At 41.3% G+C, this 20398-nt stretch overlaps 1 protein-coding gene and 1 long non-coding RNA gene across 2 annotated transcripts in view; one reads left to right on the forward strand and one right to left on the reverse strand.

Annotated features, from left to right (window-relative positions):
- Positions 1-20398, forward strand: part of IL2RA (interleukin 2 receptor subunit alpha) — a 55846-nt gene that overhangs the window by 24645 nt on the left and 10803 nt on the right. The window contains exons 2-3 of the mRNA XM_019738178.2: positions 16365-16556; positions 18582-18692. Of these exons, the coding sequence (XP_019593737.1) occupies positions 16365-16556; positions 18582-18692 (303 nt within the window). The remainder of the gene's footprint in view (positions 1-16364; positions 16557-18581; positions 18693-20398) is intronic.
- Positions 1-20398, reverse strand: part of LOC141570040 (uncharacterized) — a 45680-nt gene that overhangs the window by 18474 nt on the left and 6808 nt on the right. The gene's annotated exons all lie outside the window — the stretch shown is intronic.

The following is a 20398-nucleotide window of genomic DNA, read 5'->3' on the forward strand; positions in this document are numbered from 1 at the left end:
TAGTATGTGCTGTCAGTGGTATACTTCACAATATCGTCTACTATCAGTTGTAAAGTCAAGTCATATCTATCATGCTCTTCGAAGGGTGATACTGTCACAAATCCATCAGGAACTGAATGTGCTATTAATCACCTCTTTCTTCCTGGGTTTCAAAGAACTTGTGTTTCTTTTGTAAATAACCACAAGCAAATTCGCTCGCGGGGGGAAAATTTTTTTCCTTCTTTTCCCCACTTTTCTATCGCGATCTCTCAGGAAAAGGCCTTTTGAGCAAGTCTTTCTTCTTCAGAGCCGGAGCAAATTATTAGAGACAACCATCTCTGGATGCTAGAATAGAAAAATCTCTCCTTGTTTTTTTTGAGCCGCTCTTACTATGCTCTGGAGAACCACTGATTTTTTTTTTTTTTTTTTTAAGATTTTATTGGGGAAGGGGAACAGGACTTTATTGGGGAACAGTATATACTTCCAGGACTTTTTTCCAAGTCAAGTTGTCGTCCTTTCAATCTTAGTTGTGGAGGGCGCAGCTCAGCTCCAGGTCCAGTTGCCGTTACTAGTTGTAGGAGGCACAGCCCACCATCCCTTGTGGGAGTTGAACTGACAACCTTATGGTTGAGAGGACGTGCTCCAACCAACTGAGCCGTCCGGGAGTCAGTGGCACTCCAACCAACTGAGCCATCCGGGAGCTCAGTGGCAGCTCAGCTCAAGGTGCCGTGTTCAATTGTAGTTGCAGGGGGCGGAGCCCACCATCCCTTGCGGGACTCGAGGAGTTGAACTGGCAACCTTGTGGTTGAGAGCCCACTGGCCCATGTGGGAATCGAACCGGCAGCCTTCGGAATTAGGAGCATGGAGCTCTAACTGCCTGAGCCACTGGGCCGGCCCCTTACTGATTGTTTTGTCTACTTGTTTTATCAACCCCAAAGGAAGACTTTGTTAAAAATCTCTCATTCTGATGGTAGATTTGTAAATTTATCCCTGTCTGTCAATATTTGCTCTGTATGTTTTGAAGCTATTTTACTTGGTACATACAAGTAAAGAATTTTTGTTTTCCTGGTGTTTGCTTTGTATATTTTGAAGCTCTATTTCCTTGGACAATTTGTACTGACTTCTGGATTTCTATTACTGCTTTCGCCCTTAAGTCTGATATAAATTAGTACAATGTTTTTTGTTTCGCTTGTAATTGCCTGTTCGTTTCTAGGTTCACACATTCAGAGCCCTTATGCTTTAAGCATGTCTCTTATAAACATCATATAACTTTATCATTTAAAAAAAATTGTCTTTTCTTTACCTGCAGAGTTAGTCCGTTTACATTGGTTCTCACTGCTGATGTATTTGGATTGAGTCCTTCTATCTTGTTTGCTTTATTTTTGCCCTTCTCTTTCTATGCATTTGTTCTCCCTTCTTTTGTCTTAAATAAGTTTTTACTCAATTCCATTCTTTTCTTTTTACTAGTTTTTAAAGTATTCACTTTATTCTGTCATTTTAGATGTCATTTTCAAAATTTTAACATGAACCCAGATTTTACAAAGTTCAAATTTAATCAACATCATAACCCTCCTTCCAAATAATCAGTAATCTTAGAATGCTTTAAGTCCACTCACCTTCCTGACTGCCAGGATTTCAGTTCTATGTTGATATGTTTAAACCCCACAAAATAGACTCTTTGATTGACAGTCAATATTGATTTATATTTATTGGTAAGTTTACCTTTACCTTTGCTCACCATCTCTTCCTGCAACTCATACTTTCCTTCTGAGCTCATTACCTTTCTTTTTTAATTTTTTTTGAAGATTTCATTGGGGAAGGGGAACAGGACTTTATTGGGGAATAGTGTGTACTTCCAGGACTTTTTTTTTTTTTCCAAGTCAAGTTGCTGTTCTTTCAATCTTAGTTGTGGAGGGTGCTGTTCAGCTTCAAGCTGTTGTCCTTTCAGTCTTAGTTGTGGAGGGCGCAGCTCAGCTCCAGGTCCAGTTGCCGTTACTAGTTGCAGGGGGCACTGCCCACCATCCCTTGCGGGAGTCGAACCGGCAACCTTGTGGTTGAGAGGACGCGCTCCAACCAACTGAGCCATCCCGGAGCTCAGCGGCAGCTCAGCTCAAGGTGCTGTGTTCAATTTTAGTTGCAGGGAGCGCTGCCCACCATCCCTTGCGGGAGTCGAGGAGTTGAACCTGCAACCTTGTGGTTGAGAGCCCACTGGCCCATGTGGGAATCAAACCGGCAGCCTTCAGAGTTAGGAGCACGGAGCTCTAACCGCCTGAGCCACTGGGCCAGCCCCCCATTACCTTTCTTTCTGAAATACATCATTAGAACAAAATAAGGTAGTAGAAATCAATCCAAATGCATTAGTAGTTATAATCACGTAAGTGGACCATACTCTGCAGTTAAAAAAATTAATAAAAATCCAAAGGTCAATTAATATTGATAAAAGTTCAATACACCAGGAAGATATATCCTTGTATGCAACCAATAACATGGTTTCAAAATATATAAAACAAAAATTGACAAAATTAGGACAAGTCTACAAATCCAGCGATGCTGACATATCTAGTTCTAGTCTCTAGAACTATTACCTGCGTCTTTTGGAGCAAAAATTAATTTAAGATCCGGTTTTATCTTATATTAAAATAAGAACAGATCTCATATTAGTTTTTGCTCCAAAAGACGCATTAGATCTCACGGTCCAGCTAGGTCTTATTTGCAGGGAAACACGGTAGGTTGGTGCAAAAGTAATTGCGGGTTTTGCAATTCTTTTTAACCTTTTAAACTGCAATTACTTTTGCACCATCCTAATAGTTCTAGTTCTAGCTCTAGTTCACGTCACCTGATTTATCATTATTACCCCTACTTGATGCTTTTTGAAAGTTTCTCAATCTGGTCTGCCAAATTCCTAATTCACATTTCTGCTGTTTATGTTCAATCCATCTGCTGACTCCTTTAGTTCAGCTATGCTAACCAATCCCCAGGTTTTCTTATTGCTGCCTCGTGTCTCCTATATCCTTCCTCAACCCTTTTAGGACATTAAAAGCTTAATTTTTTTTTATTTTACTTTTCCTTGTCTGTTGATTCTGCTCTGGCAGATATAGGCTCTTCAGTTTGTTGTCCTTTCTTATCTAATGGTGACATTCCTCACTTGTTTTGTTATTTCCTGTTTTGAGATCATTCCTCCTGGGATATGAACCCTCCTGGAGAAGGGACAAAGTCTGGGTCCCAGATGTGGCCAGCTGGAGAATTTGGGACTGAGCGGGCCAGGACATTCTTCAGACGGGAGAGGTCTGTTGTTACAATCTGTGCCTCCCCCTCCCTCACTGGCCACCCTCACCTTCAGGCAGCCTCTCTGAAGAGAAGAGCACTGCTCTTCCCCAAGAACTTTCCTTCTCAGTGGTAATCACCCAGCCTTGGAGGCAAAAAGGAGAGCAGCAGGAGGAGAGATGCCCAGGGATCAGTCAGGCCCTGTCTGTCACTATCTCTCATTCCACCCAGGATTTTTTTTTTTTTAATTAATTTCAGGTGTACAGAACAATGTAATAGTTAGATATTTACACCCCTCACAACGTGATAACCCCAATCTACTACCCCTCTGACATCGTATACAGCTGTTACAATTCCACTGACTCTATCCCTTATGCTGTACTCCACATCCCGTGACTATATGTATATTAAATTATAGTTGACATTCATTACTATTCAGCTTCAGTTTCAGGTGTACACTGCAGTGGTCAGGCATCTACACAGTCTATGAAGTGGTCTCCCTAATAAGACAAGTGCCCACCTGATATAGAAAAAAAACACACTGATGGTTGCTAGATGGGAGGGAGGTGGGGATAAGCGAGAAGGTGAGGGGATTAGAAGGCATAAATTGGTGTCCACCCAGTATTCTTAAAGTTGCCTGTGGGTAAAGCCACTCCCCCCTGCTGGTGCTGGGCTGGTTGCTGATTTTCTGCTTTAGAGAGGTGATAGAGAAGGAAGTGCAAGGGAGCGATAAGGACACAGTTAAAAATTTTACTTCCCCCGCCCCCAAGCATGGCTTCCCATTCCCCCCAATCTTGTCTGCCTCATGTTTCCTAACACACAAACACAGACAGAAGGAAAGACCCAATCACCTTCCATATCATGCTTATGTGCATTTCTCAGTTCTCTAAACAGTCCTTTTGCTCCTGTGACACTCCAGGTGGGTCTGTGGGAGGAAGCTGGAATTTCAGGCTGATTTGCTACTATGTCAGGCAGCATACCGTGTTTCCCCGAAAATAAGACCGGGTCTTATATGAAGGTTTGCTCCAAAAGACGCATTAGGGCTTACGTTCAGGGGACGTCATCCTGAAAAATCATGCTAGGGCTTATTTTCCGGTTAGGTCTTATTTTCGTGGAAACACGGTAGATCTCTTTACAGGGGCCAAACTTGTATTTATATATAATCCACATAGATTCTAGAGAAGTTTACTGAACCAAACACATAGTAGAACAGATGTTTTAAACAACCTGCCATACCTGAACCTTGGAAGTACTCCTAATTGTATGCCATTTCCAGCAAATGCAGAAGGATGTAACATTCTAGAAGCTGAGGAGCATGACCAATATTCATCTGGTATACCCTAGTCTCCAGAGTTCTCAAAGTATGCAGTCTGCAAGCATTTCTTGAAATTGGACAGTGAGCTGCCACTTCAAGGAAAAGAACAGAGTATTTATTATGATAAATCTTGAGGTTTGGAAATGATAAAATGATCAAATTTGAGCAAACTTAGAATTTTGAGAAACTTGTATTGCAACTGTGCACTTGACTACTTCTCAGTACTTAAAGAATTTTCTGATGAGATTACAGGTGACATTAACAAATCTGATTGTTTGGGCATTATATAATGAGTGTGCCAGTATTTGGAAGATCCCTGTAACTCAGTGAACCATTCTTTCCCCCAAATGACTGATACAAAATCAGGTATGGGCACAAGACCCATTCAAAATGCAAGACAGATCACTGATCTGTAACTCACAATGCAAAAATGACCTCCTGCTGAGTTAGGCTCAAAGCAGAATACCCACGATTATCCTCAAGGCTGTTAAAATACTTTCCCCTTATAACAGTAAGAGGCTGAATTTTCTTCATATACTTCAATTAAAAAAAACAACAACAAAAAAACAGATTGCAGTAGCTTGACTGCAGAAACAAATGTGAGAATCCACCTTCCATTAAGCCAGACATTTATTTAAAAGTTTGCAAACACGTAAAGCAATGTCACTGTTCTCACCAAATATTTTTGTTTTGGAAAATTTAGTCATTTTCATAAAAATTATTTATGTTAGTGTAATAGCTTGTTACTGTTATTTTTAAATGCATTAATAAATGCATACTTTTAAATGTTCTCAGATTTCTAATATGGCAAATAATAATTGATACAACCCACTGTGGGGACAGAGCCCCAGAAAGTAGTTTACAGGCTCTCGGCCTCACGTGGAAGGGTACTGGCTCGGGTGGTGAATGCCCGTCGGCCGTGGCTGATTGGCTGTCGGCTGTGGCCGGTTAGCCAATTGGCCGCTGGTATAACTGCTGCAACTACGGAGGGCCGAGGAGAGCGGAAGAGGAGGGCCAAGAAGAGCGGAAGAGGAGAGCCGAGAGGGAGGAACAGAGGAGAGAGTGGAGGAGAGTCGCTGGTCGGTCAGTTGGCGGAAAGGCGGACGGCAGGTCACGCGTCCGGTGGGCCCAGCCTCCAGTGAGACCATAGTGGTATGACTCCCCTACCTATGGCTCCGTGGGTGTTCCTTTTCGGCCTCACCATATCCTGCGTTCTTGTGTGGGGAGCGGGAGCAGAGACCCCGCAGGCCGCCCCACCTGAAAGATGGCGCCCGAGAAGGCCTCCGCGCATGACAAATGGCGCAGCGAGCAGGGTCTCCCGCACGACACCCACAAAAACCAAAAGCTTTCCAGGGTCCTCAATAATTCTTAAGAATGTAAAAGGGTCCTGGTACCAAAAGGTTTGAGAATCTCTGCCCTAGTCATATTGGTTGTTAAAAAACTGAAATACTTCCAAGCTCATTCATAATTATCTGCTTCCTTGAGCCTCTCAAATGACGCTTCCATACTCATTACCCTGGCCCCTCCCACACATCAGCAACTAAAGGGTTAATACTTGGCCCAGGGTCTCTAGGGCCCTCTCCCTCACCATACACTGACATCCCTTCACATTGGTTCCTGACCCTGCTGTTCTGCTTGTTTAATATCCTGAACCCATTCCTGCAGAGAAGCCAACAGCATCACCCTCAGAGCTTTGACCCTGACCTAAGATCAAGGCAAACCTTTTCTTCACACGTCTGTCCTCTTCATCCTTTCTTCTTCTTGACACATTTAAGTTTGCTATTTGAAAGAGTTTCCTAAAAGTAAAGGTGAGATTTTTTTCAAAGGCAGAAAGAGGGCAGCATTAGAAGGCTTTCTTGTGATACCTATCCCACTGTCTTGAGCTGTGTAGTTTGGGCAACTGCATCTCTCCGAACCTCAGCCTCCTGCTATGTAAAGTGGGGATGACAATATCTACCTTTTCCGGGTATAGTGAGCATTAACGGAGATCTATGCAAAGGTGCGGCAAACAGGCAGGGCTCCGATAGCATAGTTACTGTTACATAAACGACCCTATGGAGGACCTGAGCTTTCTGACTTCTTCAAAGATAACTATCTGAATTAAACCACAACATTTCACAAACATTTCCCAGTGACCCAGATAGTTTAGACATAGATGTACTTTTCAGTGAGAGGCAACTTTCCACAGTTCAGTAAAAAGCACACTCATTCCTGAAGGTTATGATTCTACGTGATGGAAAAGCATCGAACTGGGAATCAGGTTTGCCACAACTCGAGCAATGACACACAACCTCAGTCTCCTTAGCCACAAAATGTGGCGATCGACCTAAATGACCGTTAGGGTCTCTCCTAGCTCTCAGATCCTAGGATTCTATCAAGACTTACTTTCAACTTATCCGATGGTATTTACTTCTGCACCAGAAGCAGTTGCTTTTTGCTGGTTGGGTTTCCCAAGGAAGTTGGAAACTGTCTTTGACATTAGGTATATTTTTGTGGTTCTTCTTAGGTCTGACATAGAAGGTGAATGGCTTTAGGTAAAAAACCAGATCATTTCTTTATCAGGTGCCCCAAACTCTTGATGTACTTCTATAGCCTTTGTGTGTAAAGCTTCGTAAATCATCATCTAGAAGTTTCTGTGCTTAGTGAATTATTCTAATGTTCATCCCCAATCTCTATAGTACAGATGGAGAAGAGGAGAGGCACAAAGATGAAACCATTTACTCAGTTTTGGAAACTGAGTGCTGGTTGGGCTGTGGGGAAATATAACGTGACCTTGATTCACCTATAGAGCAAAGACTCTTATCTCAGATTCTGTCCACATCCTTTTGAAGCCTCTTCCTTTTCCTATCTTTCGTGTTGCGTACATGGTCACAAGGGTCAGATGAGTTCTTTCTCATTTTGAACAACATCACAGAAAAAACAACAACAACACTTAGCCCACAAACCGTTTCTCACCCACCCATCTTTCCTCCAACCAAAGAAATTTTCACTGCACCCTCTTAGATTCGGAATAAAGCGCCTGGGAACGAAGTGCTCTGTAAGCAGATTCCGCAGTGCCTGGGGCCCCTGCCTGCTGTCTGCTGGGGTGGGGGTTGGGAGGGTGGCCCTCAGGAAGAGGACAGAGCGGAAAGCTGCAGCAGGCAATGCTAGTCCAAGTGTGGCTGCAGCAGCAGCAGCGCTGGGGAGCTTGTCAGCAGTTGTCTTAGCCTCCACACTCGCTGACTGAATCCAAATACGCATTTTAACAAGGTCCCCAGTTACACACGTGTGCACATTAAAGTTTGAGACATACGGCTGTGAGCACCTTAAGCGTAAGTCCTGCTGGTTAGAGAGAGTCCAATGACTCCCTGCCTTCCAAGGGTGATATTTCTGGTTAACTCAAGGGACACAAGGATATCTCAGCACAAGACTCATTTTAGTTCTGCTTCCTTTCTAAAAACAAAAGGGTTAAAAAAAGGGGGTAGCTTTACATAGGAGGAGTGAAGTTGAGCGCATATGGCGAAACAAAATAAAGGGGTGTCAGTATTCCAAATCCAGTTAACAACCCTTGGGTCGCTCGCTCCTGTCCTTCCTGTGTGATGGGGCCACTTATAGGAAAAAAAGAGAGTACCTCATTTCACCATGTTTCTCACCTTTTATTTGAAACCCAAGCAGTAGAACCTGCACATGTGTTTTTCTGGGACTAGTGATGGGTGGTTGTTGTACGGTCTAATGCTCTAGAGGAGAGAGCAGTTGCCTGGGACACAGAAAGGCTGGTTTGAATTTGTTGCTGTGTGTTCTGCAAATGCCTAATCTTTCCCTATCACGGGCTGGGTGAGTGAGATGAAAGAGTTGAGTCTCCATGGGAGGGCAAACAAAACAACAGTGAAAAGAGAAGAGTGTCCTAGAGTCCCTCACCCTCACCCACCTTTGTCCCCAGACCTGTGTGGTGATACAGTCCAGAGGAAAGTGGCTCTCTGTGTCACTATGTAGCATCAGCCCAAAGCACTCAAGGGGTGTTACCCATCAGTTGACTAGGAGGCAACAAGTCCACAAATATCCCAAGGGAAGATGAACCCGTGATAGTATTTCAGGGACAGTGATGGAGGTCGGTTGTGAGAAAGTGTGGGACACCTGGGGTCCTGCCTGTGTCTTTCTAATTACCATTCAGAGCAAAAACCTGAAATAAGACATGAAACACTGTCGACATTGGGAAGAGCTCAGTTTACCATTCTCTTAGTGGATGCTGGAGCCCTTGGGGTTTTTAGGGTTAATAATAAGTGCTGGCTGTCTCTTCCCCCTCTGCTCACATAAAAGGTACAGGAGCTAAGAGGCAAAGCCACATCGATGTACCCCTGAGCTTATGGTAGGACTCCCCCCCTGGGAGCCCCCCTTTCCAAGCTCTGAGCACTTCCTTTACCCTCACCTCCCAACACCAGGTTAGTAATCTAAACTTTTACTCCAGTCCATAGGCAGCAGATACTTAAAATCCACTCGAAGAGAAAATGACATCTAAATCCACAACTGTACCAATACTTAAAATAACAGAGAAAAATATTTCCTTTCCCACCTTCTAAAGAAAATTCTGAGTTTGCCTCCTGAGCTCCCAGCCCCCGTGTGGTGGGAGCCAGGGGATGGGTAGAGCGGAGAGCGCAGAACGATTTTTGTTAAAAAGTCAGAGCCATGGGTGGAAACGAGAAAGAGGTGCAAGAGTGGAGGCAGAGAAAAGCCCCTCCCTGTAAGCCGAATTTCAAGAAAGGATTTTTGGAGTTTTTAGTTAGTAAAAGTAGAGAATGAGCAAAGCGGCCATATGCTGTGAGGGAAGAAATTTTGAAGTGATAATGTAGGGAAAGAGGATTTAAACACGTTTTGAGGAGTCATGTCAATGGAATTCTTTGTTATTTCTAGGCAAGATTTCAGGGTAGACAAAGTATTTTCAATTCTTTTCTTAAGATGTTGTACTGACGTTTCTTTTATGGCACCCTACTGAGAAGGGCCACAAATATTTCAGATTTATTTCTATTAGAATAAAAAGAAACAAATCTCCAGGGCTACCTTTCCCACACACCTCCCGTGTTCTTCACATGGTATTTGGAACACCCCTGGCAAAGCACTGCCAAGAAAAGGATTATAGCCAAGCTCTTCACTGGTTCTTAGCGATAGAGCAGGAAAGTTTCAGTGTTTCCAAATTCCAGGAAAGATGCTTTTATGGAAGGCAAGTCTGTGATAGTTAAGAAGTTCTGGAACTTTCCCTTGTCCCCACATGATCTCCTCTGATACTCAGGCTAATTTATGATGACGCTGGAAATTTCCATGGCCTCATTTAGAAAAGCATACGATAACAGTTTTTAAGGACACCAAGTGGCCCCAAAGGCAATTTGTCTGCCTTTTTTTTTTTTTTTCCCAAACTTACGTGTTTAGAAACCTTCTGGGTTTGTGGTTATCAGATTCCAAATGCATCTGAGGTCAATCCTTGATTATTTGTGCTAATTAATAATTACAAGAGTTGCTAAGTATAGTTCTTAATGATCTTTGAGGTAAAATTACCTATAGTGAAATGCACAGTTCTTAACTGCACAATTATGAGTTTTGGCAACTATGTACACCCATAGAATCAACACGTCCATCACCTCACTTCCAGTCAAACCCACCCACCACAAGCAACCACGACTCATTTCTTTCTGTGTACTAGTTTTGTCTTTTCTTGAACTTCATTCATATAAATGGAATCAAACAGCATGTTCTATTTTGTGTCTATCTTCTTTTGTTCAACATAATGCTTTTGAGATTATTTAAAGCTACTTAAATATTTTGCATACACATTATGTAGAAAAATGTGTTCACTCTTCTTAGGTAAACATCTAGGAGTGGAGTGGCTGGATCGTAGGGTAGATACATATTTAATTTCGCTTAAAAAAAACTTTCAGTTTTCCAAAGTAATGTTATTATTTTACACTCCCCCAGTGGTGTCAGAGAGTTCCAGTAGCTCTACTTCCTCTCCAGCATTTGGTGGTGTCACTCTTTTATCCATTTTATCCATTCTAATGAACTAAATATTTCATGGTGATTTCCAATTTGCTTTTTCTTGATGTCTAAAGATGCTGAACACCCATCCTGAGACTTATTGATAATGAAGTATTGAGAAGTGACCCTTCAAGTCTTTGCCCATTTATTTACTCAGTTGTCTTTTAGAGTTGATTTGTAGTTCTTTATATAATATAGACACAAGCCTTGCTATCAGATATATGTGTGCCAAATATTTTCTCCACACCTCTCTTTATCATTTATTTTTGTTCATTTTCTTAATGTCTAAGGATGAGTAGAAGTTTTTAATTTACTTTTCTTTTAGGGTTAATGCTTTTCATGTCCTCTCTGGAAACTCTGCCTGTCCCTAGCTTGCAAAGCTATTTACCATTATTTTCTCTTAGAAGTATAAAAGCTTACATTTTTATGTTTACATTTACAATGTATAAATCTAGGGTATAGATTTTTTTAAAAAATAAATTGTATTGGGGAATATTAGGGAACAGTGTGTTTCTCCAGGGCCCATCAGCTCCAAGTCAGGTCGTTGTCCTTCAGTCTAGTTGTGGAGGGCGCAGCTCAGCTCCAAATCTAGTTAGTAAAGATTTTCAATCTTTAGTTGCAAGGAGTGCAGCCCACCATCCCATGCGGGAATTGAACCGGCAACCCTGTTGCTCAGAGCTCACGCTCTAACCAACTGAGCTATCCAGCCGTCCCCTAAGGTATAGATATTTTATATTTATATATAAAAAAAAAAATTTTTGTATATGGACTGAGGTTCTTTTCCCCCATACATTTATCCATTTGTTCCAGAAGACTTTGTTGAGGAGATTTTCCTTCCTTTGTTGAATCGCCATGATGTATTCGTAAAACAATCAACTGAATGTCCATGTGAGGCTATTCGTGGACTTTGTGTTCTGTTCCTTTACTCTGCTTGTCTATCCTTTACCAATATATGCTGTCTTGGTTACTGTAGTTTTATAGAAAGTCTTGACATCAAATGATGTGAATCCTTCAAATTTGTACCTCTTTTCAAGACTGAGAAAATCTAGGTCTTTTGTGTTTCCAAAGAAGTTTTAAAATCAACTTGCCAAATTTCTATTAAAAAGTGCCGAATTTTTTAAAATTGTAATTAAATTGAATTTATTGGTCAATTTAAGGTGCACTGACATCATTTTTTAAAAAAACAGAATCTTCCAACCCATAAACATTGTATACATTTCTCCATTTATATAGTTCTTTCATTTATTTTAGCAATATCTCAGTTTTCAGTTTAGAAGTCTTGCAAGTTTTGGGTAAATTTATTAATGAATATTTTATGGTTTTCATACTATTGTAAATGGAATTGTTTTCAAATTTTTTATTTTCTGATTGGTTGCTTCCCATATATAGAACTAACCACAAGTGATTGTTGTATATTGAAGTTGTTACATTTGCTAAGTTCTCGTAGTTATTTGGTAGATTTCTTACTAATTTTATGTAAACAATCTAGTCCATCTGTGGGTAATGTTTCTCATTTTAAAATCTACTTTATGATATTTATATAGCCACACCAACTTTCTTAAGTACATCTTTTTATAATATATCTTCTCACATCTTTTATTTTCAACCTATCATTGCCCTTATATTTAAAGTGTGTTCTCTTGGAGACAGCATGTAGTTGGGCCTGCTGTTTTATCCAGTCTGAAAGTTTCTATCTTTTAATGTATGTATTTCATTTATGGTTCATGTAATTACTGATATGGTTGACTTTAAGTCTACCTTCTGGCTCTTTGTTCCTTAGTTGTTTCATTGATAAACTACATTGACACATCATTATCATCCAGAGTCCATAGCTGACACTCTTGGTGTTATATATTGTATGGGTTTGGACAAATGTATAATGACATGTGTCCATCATTATAGTATCATACAGTTATTTTCATTGCCCTAAAAATCCTCTGTGCTGTTCCTTTACTCTGCTTGTCTATCCTTTACCAATATATGCTGTCTTTGTTAGTGCAGCTTTATAGAAAGTTTTGACACCTGTATCCCTCTCTCCTCTCTAACCTCTCACAAACACTGATCTACTTAGTATCTCCATAGTTTCGCCTTTTCCAGAATATCATATAGTTGGAATCATACAATTTGAAGCCTTTTCACATTGGCTTCTTTCACTTAGTCATATACATTCAAGTTTCCTCCATGTCTTTTCATGACTTGACAACTCACGTCTTTTTAGCTCTGGATAATATTCCATTGTCTGATGGACCACAGTTTATTTATCCATTTACGTACTAAAGGACATCCTGGTTGCTTCCAAGTTTTGGAAATTATGAATAAAGCTGTTATAAACATCCATGTGCAAGTTTTTTTGTGGATATAACACTTCAACTTCTTTGGATAAATACCAAGAAGCGTGATTGTTGGATTGTACAGTAAGAGTATATTTAGTTTTGTAAGAAACTGCCAAATTGTGTTCCAAAGTGGCTGCACCATTCTGCATTTCCAAAGTGGCTGCACCATTCTGCATTTCCACCAGCGATATATAAGGGTTCCTGTACCTCCACATCCTCACCAGCATTTGGTGTTGTGGAGTTGTCTAAAGGTGTGCAGTGGTATCTCACTGTTGTTTTAAATTGCAGTTCCCTGATGACATATGATCTGGAACATCTCTTCATGTGCTTATTTGCCACCCATATATTTTCTTCGGTGAGGTGGCTGTTGTGGTCTTTGGCCCATTTTAAAAATCAGGTTAATTTTCTCATTGTTTAGTTTTAAGTATTCTTTGCATATTCTGGATAACAGTCCTTTATCACACATGTCTTTTGCAAATATTTTCTTCCAGTCTGTGGCTTGTCTTTTCAATCTCTTGACAGTGTTTTCTGAGAGCAGAAATTTTTTATTTTAATGAAGTCCAGTTTCTCAATTCTTTCTTTCATGAAGCATGCCTTTGTTGTTGCATCTAAAAAGTCATCACCAAACCCAAGGTCATCTGGACTTTCTCCTATGTTATCGTCTAGGAGTTTTATAGTTTCACATTTTACATTTAGGTCTGTGATTCATTTTGAGTTAATTTTTGTGAAAGATATAAGGTCTGTGTCTAGATCCATTTTTTTTGCATGTGAATGTCCAGTCGTTCCAGCACTATTTGTTGAAAAGACTATCTTTGCTCCTTTGTCAAAGATCAGTTGACTATATTTATGTGGGTTTATTTATGGACTCTCTATTCTGTTATATTAATCTATTTGTCTATTGTTACACCAATACCACACTGTCTTAAGTAATGTAGCTTTATAGTAAGTCTTGAAGTCAGGTACCCTTTTTCCCCCAAAATAAGACCCATCCAGACCATCAGCTCTAATGCGTCTTTTAGAGCAAAAATTAATATAAGACCTGGTCTTATTTTACTATAATATAAGACTGGGTCTCATATAATATAATACAACATAATATAATACCGGGTTAATTTTTGCTCCAAAAGACACATTAGAGCTGATGGTCTAGCTAGGTCTTATTTTCGGGGAAACACGGTAGGGTCAGGCTTCCAGCTTTGTCCTTTCTCAATATTGTGTTTGCTATTCTGGGTCTTTTGTCTCTCTATATAAACTTGGGAATCAGTTTGTTGACATCCACAAAATAAGTTGCTGGAGTTTTAATTGGAATTGCATTGAATCTATAGATCAAATTGAGAAGATTCAATATTCAACATCGTGACAATATTGAATCTTCCTATCCATGAACATGGAATACCTCTCCGTTTATTAAGTTTTTGTTTGATTTCTTTCATCACAGTTTTATAGTTTTCCTCATATAGATCTTATACATTTTTTTGTTAGATTTATACCCAAGTACTTTATTGGGGGGGGGGGGTTGCTAATGTAAATGGTGTTGTGTTTTTAATTTCAATTTTCACTTGTTCATTGCTGGTAGATAGCCAAGCAATTGACTTCCTAGCCTGTAACCCTGCTAGAATCACTTATCAGTACAAAGAGGTTTGGGGGGGAGGTATATTCTTTCAGATTTTCTACATACAAAATTCACATCATCCGCAAACACAGACAGTTTTATTTCTTCCTTCCCAATCTGTATACATTTTATTCCCTTTTCTTTTCTGATTGTATTAACTAGGACTTGCAGTACAAAGTTGTAAAGCAGTGGTGAGAGGAAACATTCTTGTCTTGTTCCTCCATTGTTTTTTTCTGATTACTATGCATATCTTGTTTTAGTAACAGATTTACCTTCTGATTCTTAAAAAGTTGGTTGATATTGATGTACGATAAGTGACAGTGGATAGTACTGATGATATGGGCTGTAGAGAGAGATTACCTTTTGCAGGAGTTAAGGGTTAAGGTAAACTTCAGCCCAGTCTCTATATAAATTACCTTTTTTTTTTTTTTTTCTGGACAGAGGGAAAAAGGAAAAAAAGCAGAACTAACATCTATTTTGTGCCTATTATGGGCCAGGTGCTCTGAAAGTTACCATGTACTCTTTAAACAAATTAGTAAAATAATTATGACACCCACTTTACAGAAAAGGAAACCAAGTTTTAGATAAGTAAAAACAATAAAGATATAGAGCTAGTGAGCTGGTAGACCTAGAATTTAGAAAACCATCTTTCTCCCTTTCCTGCTATACTGCCTTTCTTGCCTTATTATTATAACTGCCAGAATTTATTGAGTGTTTGTGGTACATGTTCCTCTACAACTGCTGGCCCACTGAGTGATTCAAACTACTTTGTTCAGTCCCTTCTTGGTTAGAGATGGGACAAACTGTCCATGTTCCCTTCACCCTCTGTTCTTGGGGGTAACAGGAGTGTCCTAAGTCTTGGATGGGGGTGGTCTCCCGGATGACAATATGCTGGGCAGCGCAGCAGGGCAGAGAAGCTTCACTACAATCTGAGTGATTAATAAGCAATTGGCAGATCATCCTCTACCACCAATGAGCGTGGTAACCAGCCCGGATTTGGCGCCTGTTCCAGTGGTGGGAGAGGCTGCCTGGGATGGAGGCCCCTGCTTTCTCACCTTTTCCACTTCCTGTGATCCTCCCTATCCACTTCTTTTATCGAGCATGTGGCTTTTTCCTAGCAATCTAGTTTCTTGAAGCAGGAGAACATGTTGCAAGATATGCAATGAAATCATCTTTCTGATTAGACCAGCGCCCTTTGCCCCTTAATAGTTGGGCATTTGGCCACTACTTCAAGTGTCTTTAATGGGAAACCTGTGTCCATTTTGGGGAGGCCGAGGGAGGGCCAGGTTTTCACAGTATGAGAAGGAATTTGGAAAACTCAGAGATGGATAGGTGAGTGAGAAACACATAATTCCTACTAGTCAGACATTGAGTGAATGACTTTATATAGACTTCTTTTTTTTTTAAAAAAAAGGTACAGAATCATTAATTATAGAAAATCTGACAATCCTTATTTCCTGAAAAGTATTTCTCACACACACATTTTGCCCCTTAATTGAACTTGTGTGGCTTTCCTCTCTTCCTTTCCTCATATCCCTTGGTCTTCCTCTCTTTTTCTGCTTGCTCAGCATGAGGCATTTCCAGAATGAAATCTCATTCATTTCTACTCATTCACTTTGAAGTACATCATAGTTTTGAGAGGATTTTGGTTGAAGTTAAATTTTGAACTCTTTCTGACACAAAGGTTTCTAAAGAACACTGGCATCTGTCTTAGTTTCTTTCGAGGAACTAGAAGTGGGGTATCTATATGTCCTTTAAATACAACGAAGAAATGTGTGATTAAATCACCACATGGTCTGACCATGTGGTTGTTTGACTGGAACCTCCAGAACTCCTAATTTGCGCTTTTTCTTTGCAGAGTTTTGTTATTCTGAACCACCGAAGCTCAGACATGCCACTTTCAAAGCCCTCACGTACAAAATGGGCACCCTCGTCAACTGTGAATGCAAGAAAGGCTTCCGCAGAATAAAGAGCGGGTCACTTTTTCTGAAGTGTATGGGAAACTCTAGCCACTCTTCCTGGAAAAACCAGTGTCAGTGCAAAAGCACTTGTAAGTGTTTCCTTTCATGAATACCAAGGGAAGAGAAGAACTGTAGCAAAGAATGACACAGAACTTCAGCTTTTGTTCACTCAGCCCTGTAGACCAAAATTGGCTAGTCTGAACTATAACTAATTTTAGGGGGTCCTGGAATATCTGTTCACTAAATAGATATTGAAGGAGTGTCTTCCAGTTCCCAGGACAGTCTAGACATGAAAGACAGCCAGCACTCAAGGAACTTACATTCCAGGGGCAGGGAGAGAACAGACATTACGCTAATAATTACTGAACAATTAAAACATAATTCTAGTTCACAACAATGTCAATGTACTTAATGCCACTGAACTGTACACTTAAAAATGACTGATATGGTAAATTTTATGTTATGTCTATTTTATCACAATTTTTTTTTAATTTAAAGAAGAATAGTCCAAATGAGCCTATATAAAGAATAATAAAAAATAAACAATTCCAGTGGGCAATATCTACCTGTTAGGCTGAACTGTGTTCTGGTTTCCAAGTTTACACCTCATACCACCAGTATCCTGGTGGATGAAATATACTTACCCTAGTTCTACCTCCAGAAACACAGCAGTGTCAATTCCCCAGAACGCCCCATGACCCCTTCCCCCTCTCTCCTTTTCAGTGACCATCTCTGCAACCCTAAGGAAAAAGTTCTGGGTACAAAAACGGGGACAATGGGAGAGGCATTTCCTCCCCTGACAAGGGTAAAAAGGAAATAGAAACTTGTGCTACTGAATTCTAAGTCTTACCTATTATCTACATTTTTCACTCTGGGTGCCATGGGGCCCTTAGGGGACCTCTTTGGAGGGGAATTATATTGTCAAGCAGAAAGTATTGGGGGTCCAGGGCCTTCCCCAGCCCAGTGTCAGAAATTGGGTGAGGCCCCAATCAGGGCCAGGGAAGCAGAGAGGCAGAGGAAGTTGTTCGCTTAGAATTTCTTCACCTCTGAGTTTCAAAACATGGCTTGACAGCTCGTGGTCCCCAGTGCCAGACGGGATTGGAATCACCTAAGGGTCCCCAACCTCATCGTTGCTGGGAAGGGCAAGCTGAGATGGCAGAGTCACTGGCTCAGACGCTATAGGCAGATCCTCTCCCTTGAGTGGAATTTGGAGGGAATGACCCCCCAAGAGGCTTTCTATGCCTAAGTTGATCTGATACCATGATTTTGCCATTGAACTTTCTGCTTTGACTCCTGGAAGCTCTCTCAGGAGCCTCATTTCACTACGAGGTCATTTACCCTCCCGTTTACATGAGAACGTGACCCACACTGGGGGGTTCATTTGTCTTTTTACTTCTTCACCCTGGAGATGGTGCTATGGAGCCGCGTGATTTTTGTCCCACTCGACCCCTGTGTGGACCACAAAGTCTGGAGATCGCCGCTCTGTTAAAGCCCCCCATTGGCTTTTCCCCCAGAAGATCCCCTCTTTGACCCTCAGTTAGAATCCTGATCCCCCGTCATTTTGGTGCCTTGACGCAACTCCTTTCAAACTCTTCATAATAGAGATGAGCGTTGTCAGAGAGATTTTCTTGTCATTGCTTTAAGATTGCCTCTCTGAGACTTTTAAATGAAGAACTTGAGGGAAACAAAGGGGTCAGTGGGCTGTTGAGTCTAATCACTCCTCATTACCATCACACGCAGACACACACACACACACACACACACACACTGTTGGCAGGGCTGCTGGCCAGAATAGAGTCCCTTTTGAGGAGACCCACATACACACAAAATTCTACCAGAGAATCATCCAGTCCTTTCAGAAACATGCTGTAGGCCATGGTCATCACTCACTGACAGGCCAGTGTTCTCCTAGGCTGGACGTGAATAGGCTCTACTGAGAGTGCCCACGGGCAGGGCTTGTGTGTGGCTCCTCTTTGTAACCCCAGCACCTTAGGATTTTCGGCACATTGGGAACACTAGAGAGACACTCTTTCCGAGTAAATGAATACATGAAGACGGTTTTCTATTTTAAGCATTTGCGAAGTTATTGGCTTCATTCCATCCATGTTCTCTAGCCTCTACGGACAAAGGAAAACAAGTAACTCCTAAACCTGAAGTACAGAAGGAAAGAAACACCACAGACATGCAAAGCCAAATGCAGCCCACGGACCAAGTTCCCGTTCTAGGTAAGAGGTGAATCCGAACAACTGTTGTCTGGCAGACTCCTAGGAGCCAACCCTTTCCTTGCAGGTATATGACGTGTTCCCCAAAGGAAGAAAGTCTGTCTCCCTAGCCTCTCCTCTAAGGATATCACACAGACAAGAATATTGCACAGCGATTGCAGGCTATTTGCTCGGCATTTCAAATCACTCTCACAGCAGCAAACCTGGGCTCTGGGTTTCCTCCTGGTTTGGGAACTGACGGAATAGAATTCAACTCAATTCAACTCAGCTCAATTCAATTCCAAAAGCATTTGTTGTGGCTAAGGGTGCCAGGCACCGCCAACGGACGACACAAACCTGAGTAGAAAACAGTCCCTGCTCTCAATGAAATACTCTGTGTTTTTCCCCTAAGTACAAGATAATGAACTGCCAGCAAAGCAATTTACTTCAAGATGTTTCTTACGTCGGGGTCGTAAAATGTGCTGGGCCATTCTGGTGAGTCTTGAAGCTGCAGACAAATACCTTTGAGCTAATGGGCTATGCATGAGCGAGCCACTTGCTGCTGCAACTTTCCACAGTGAATCATACTGAAGTCAAGTCACAATGTCAGGAGGAAATAGAGCCCAGCAGGAAAGCCTCAGCTTTTGGGGGAGCAGCTGACCTTACAAAACCCTATGGTCCCATGTTGCTTTTATAACCTTACAAAGAATTGTATTATATGACATATAATCTCACTTGAACCTCATAGCCAAGTGAGTCAGGGAGCAGGAGTACTACTTCAGTATACTGAAGAAATTGTGACACGGAGAAGGTAGAAGAGTTGGCTGAACTCTAACTTAGGCAGAAGATCTCAGGTCTCCTGAAGTAGACCAGGGATCCCTCCATGGATTACTTATTTTAAATTAGTTTGAATTTATTTGCGGCTTCCATTATTAACCAACTTTGTACTGGCATGGTGTTTCAAAACACATTTCATTGTTTGTTTCTCTCTACTTCTCCCATAATACCCTCCACAAGTATTGAAAGCTTTCTCGAAAGGTCAGTGTTTGTTGTCCTTACTCAAGAGAGGACCACCTGGTTAGGGCTAGAGGATATTTCACAGATTGTCTTGATTAGAATGTTTTCATTTGAAAGAAGCAAACCCAATTCAAACAGGTTCAGAAAGTTTTGGATTGCACTGACTGTAAAAGAAAGTTTTTGAGACTACAACGTAATTTCAGTAATGATTTGCAAGGTGCTACCCTAGAGCAGTGCACCCAGTACAGGGCTTCCAGCTGGGGCAGACGGGTTGTATAGAGTATCTGTAGAGGTTATACTGAGTACTCGGGTTGCGGAAGGTCTGCAAGGGGAATAGAGGGTATCTGTGATTCCATATGTCCAGATTAGGGTGGGGGTGGGGTGGAAAACCCAGAGAGTAAATCAGAGCAGGACACGATCTTTGGGGTTGAAGGTCAGTCAGGCGTGGGTTATAGTTGGGTGAGTGGAAAGTTACTGGGCATGGGAATTTTCAGAGGCCTTGATAGGGATCACATAGGGCAAGCTTCAGGCATAGCTTGACCAGAGATCAGGTTACGTTTCTCCAAGAATCTCTCAGTCCTTCTCTCCTCCTCGCTTTGGCTTTGTCACCAGTCCTTCTGCCATGGTCCAAGGTGACCATTAACTGCAAACCAAGGATGTAGCTTCCTCACTTTGCAGAAGAGATCCAGGGTAGTCTTCACATTTCAGTGACC

Source organism: Rhinolophus sinicus, linkage group LG02 (assembly GCF_036562045.2).
Source record: "Rhinolophus sinicus isolate RSC01 linkage group LG02, ASM3656204v1, whole genome shotgun sequence".
NCBI lineage: Eukaryota > Metazoa > Chordata > Mammalia > Chiroptera > Rhinolophidae > Rhinolophus > Rhinolophus sinicus.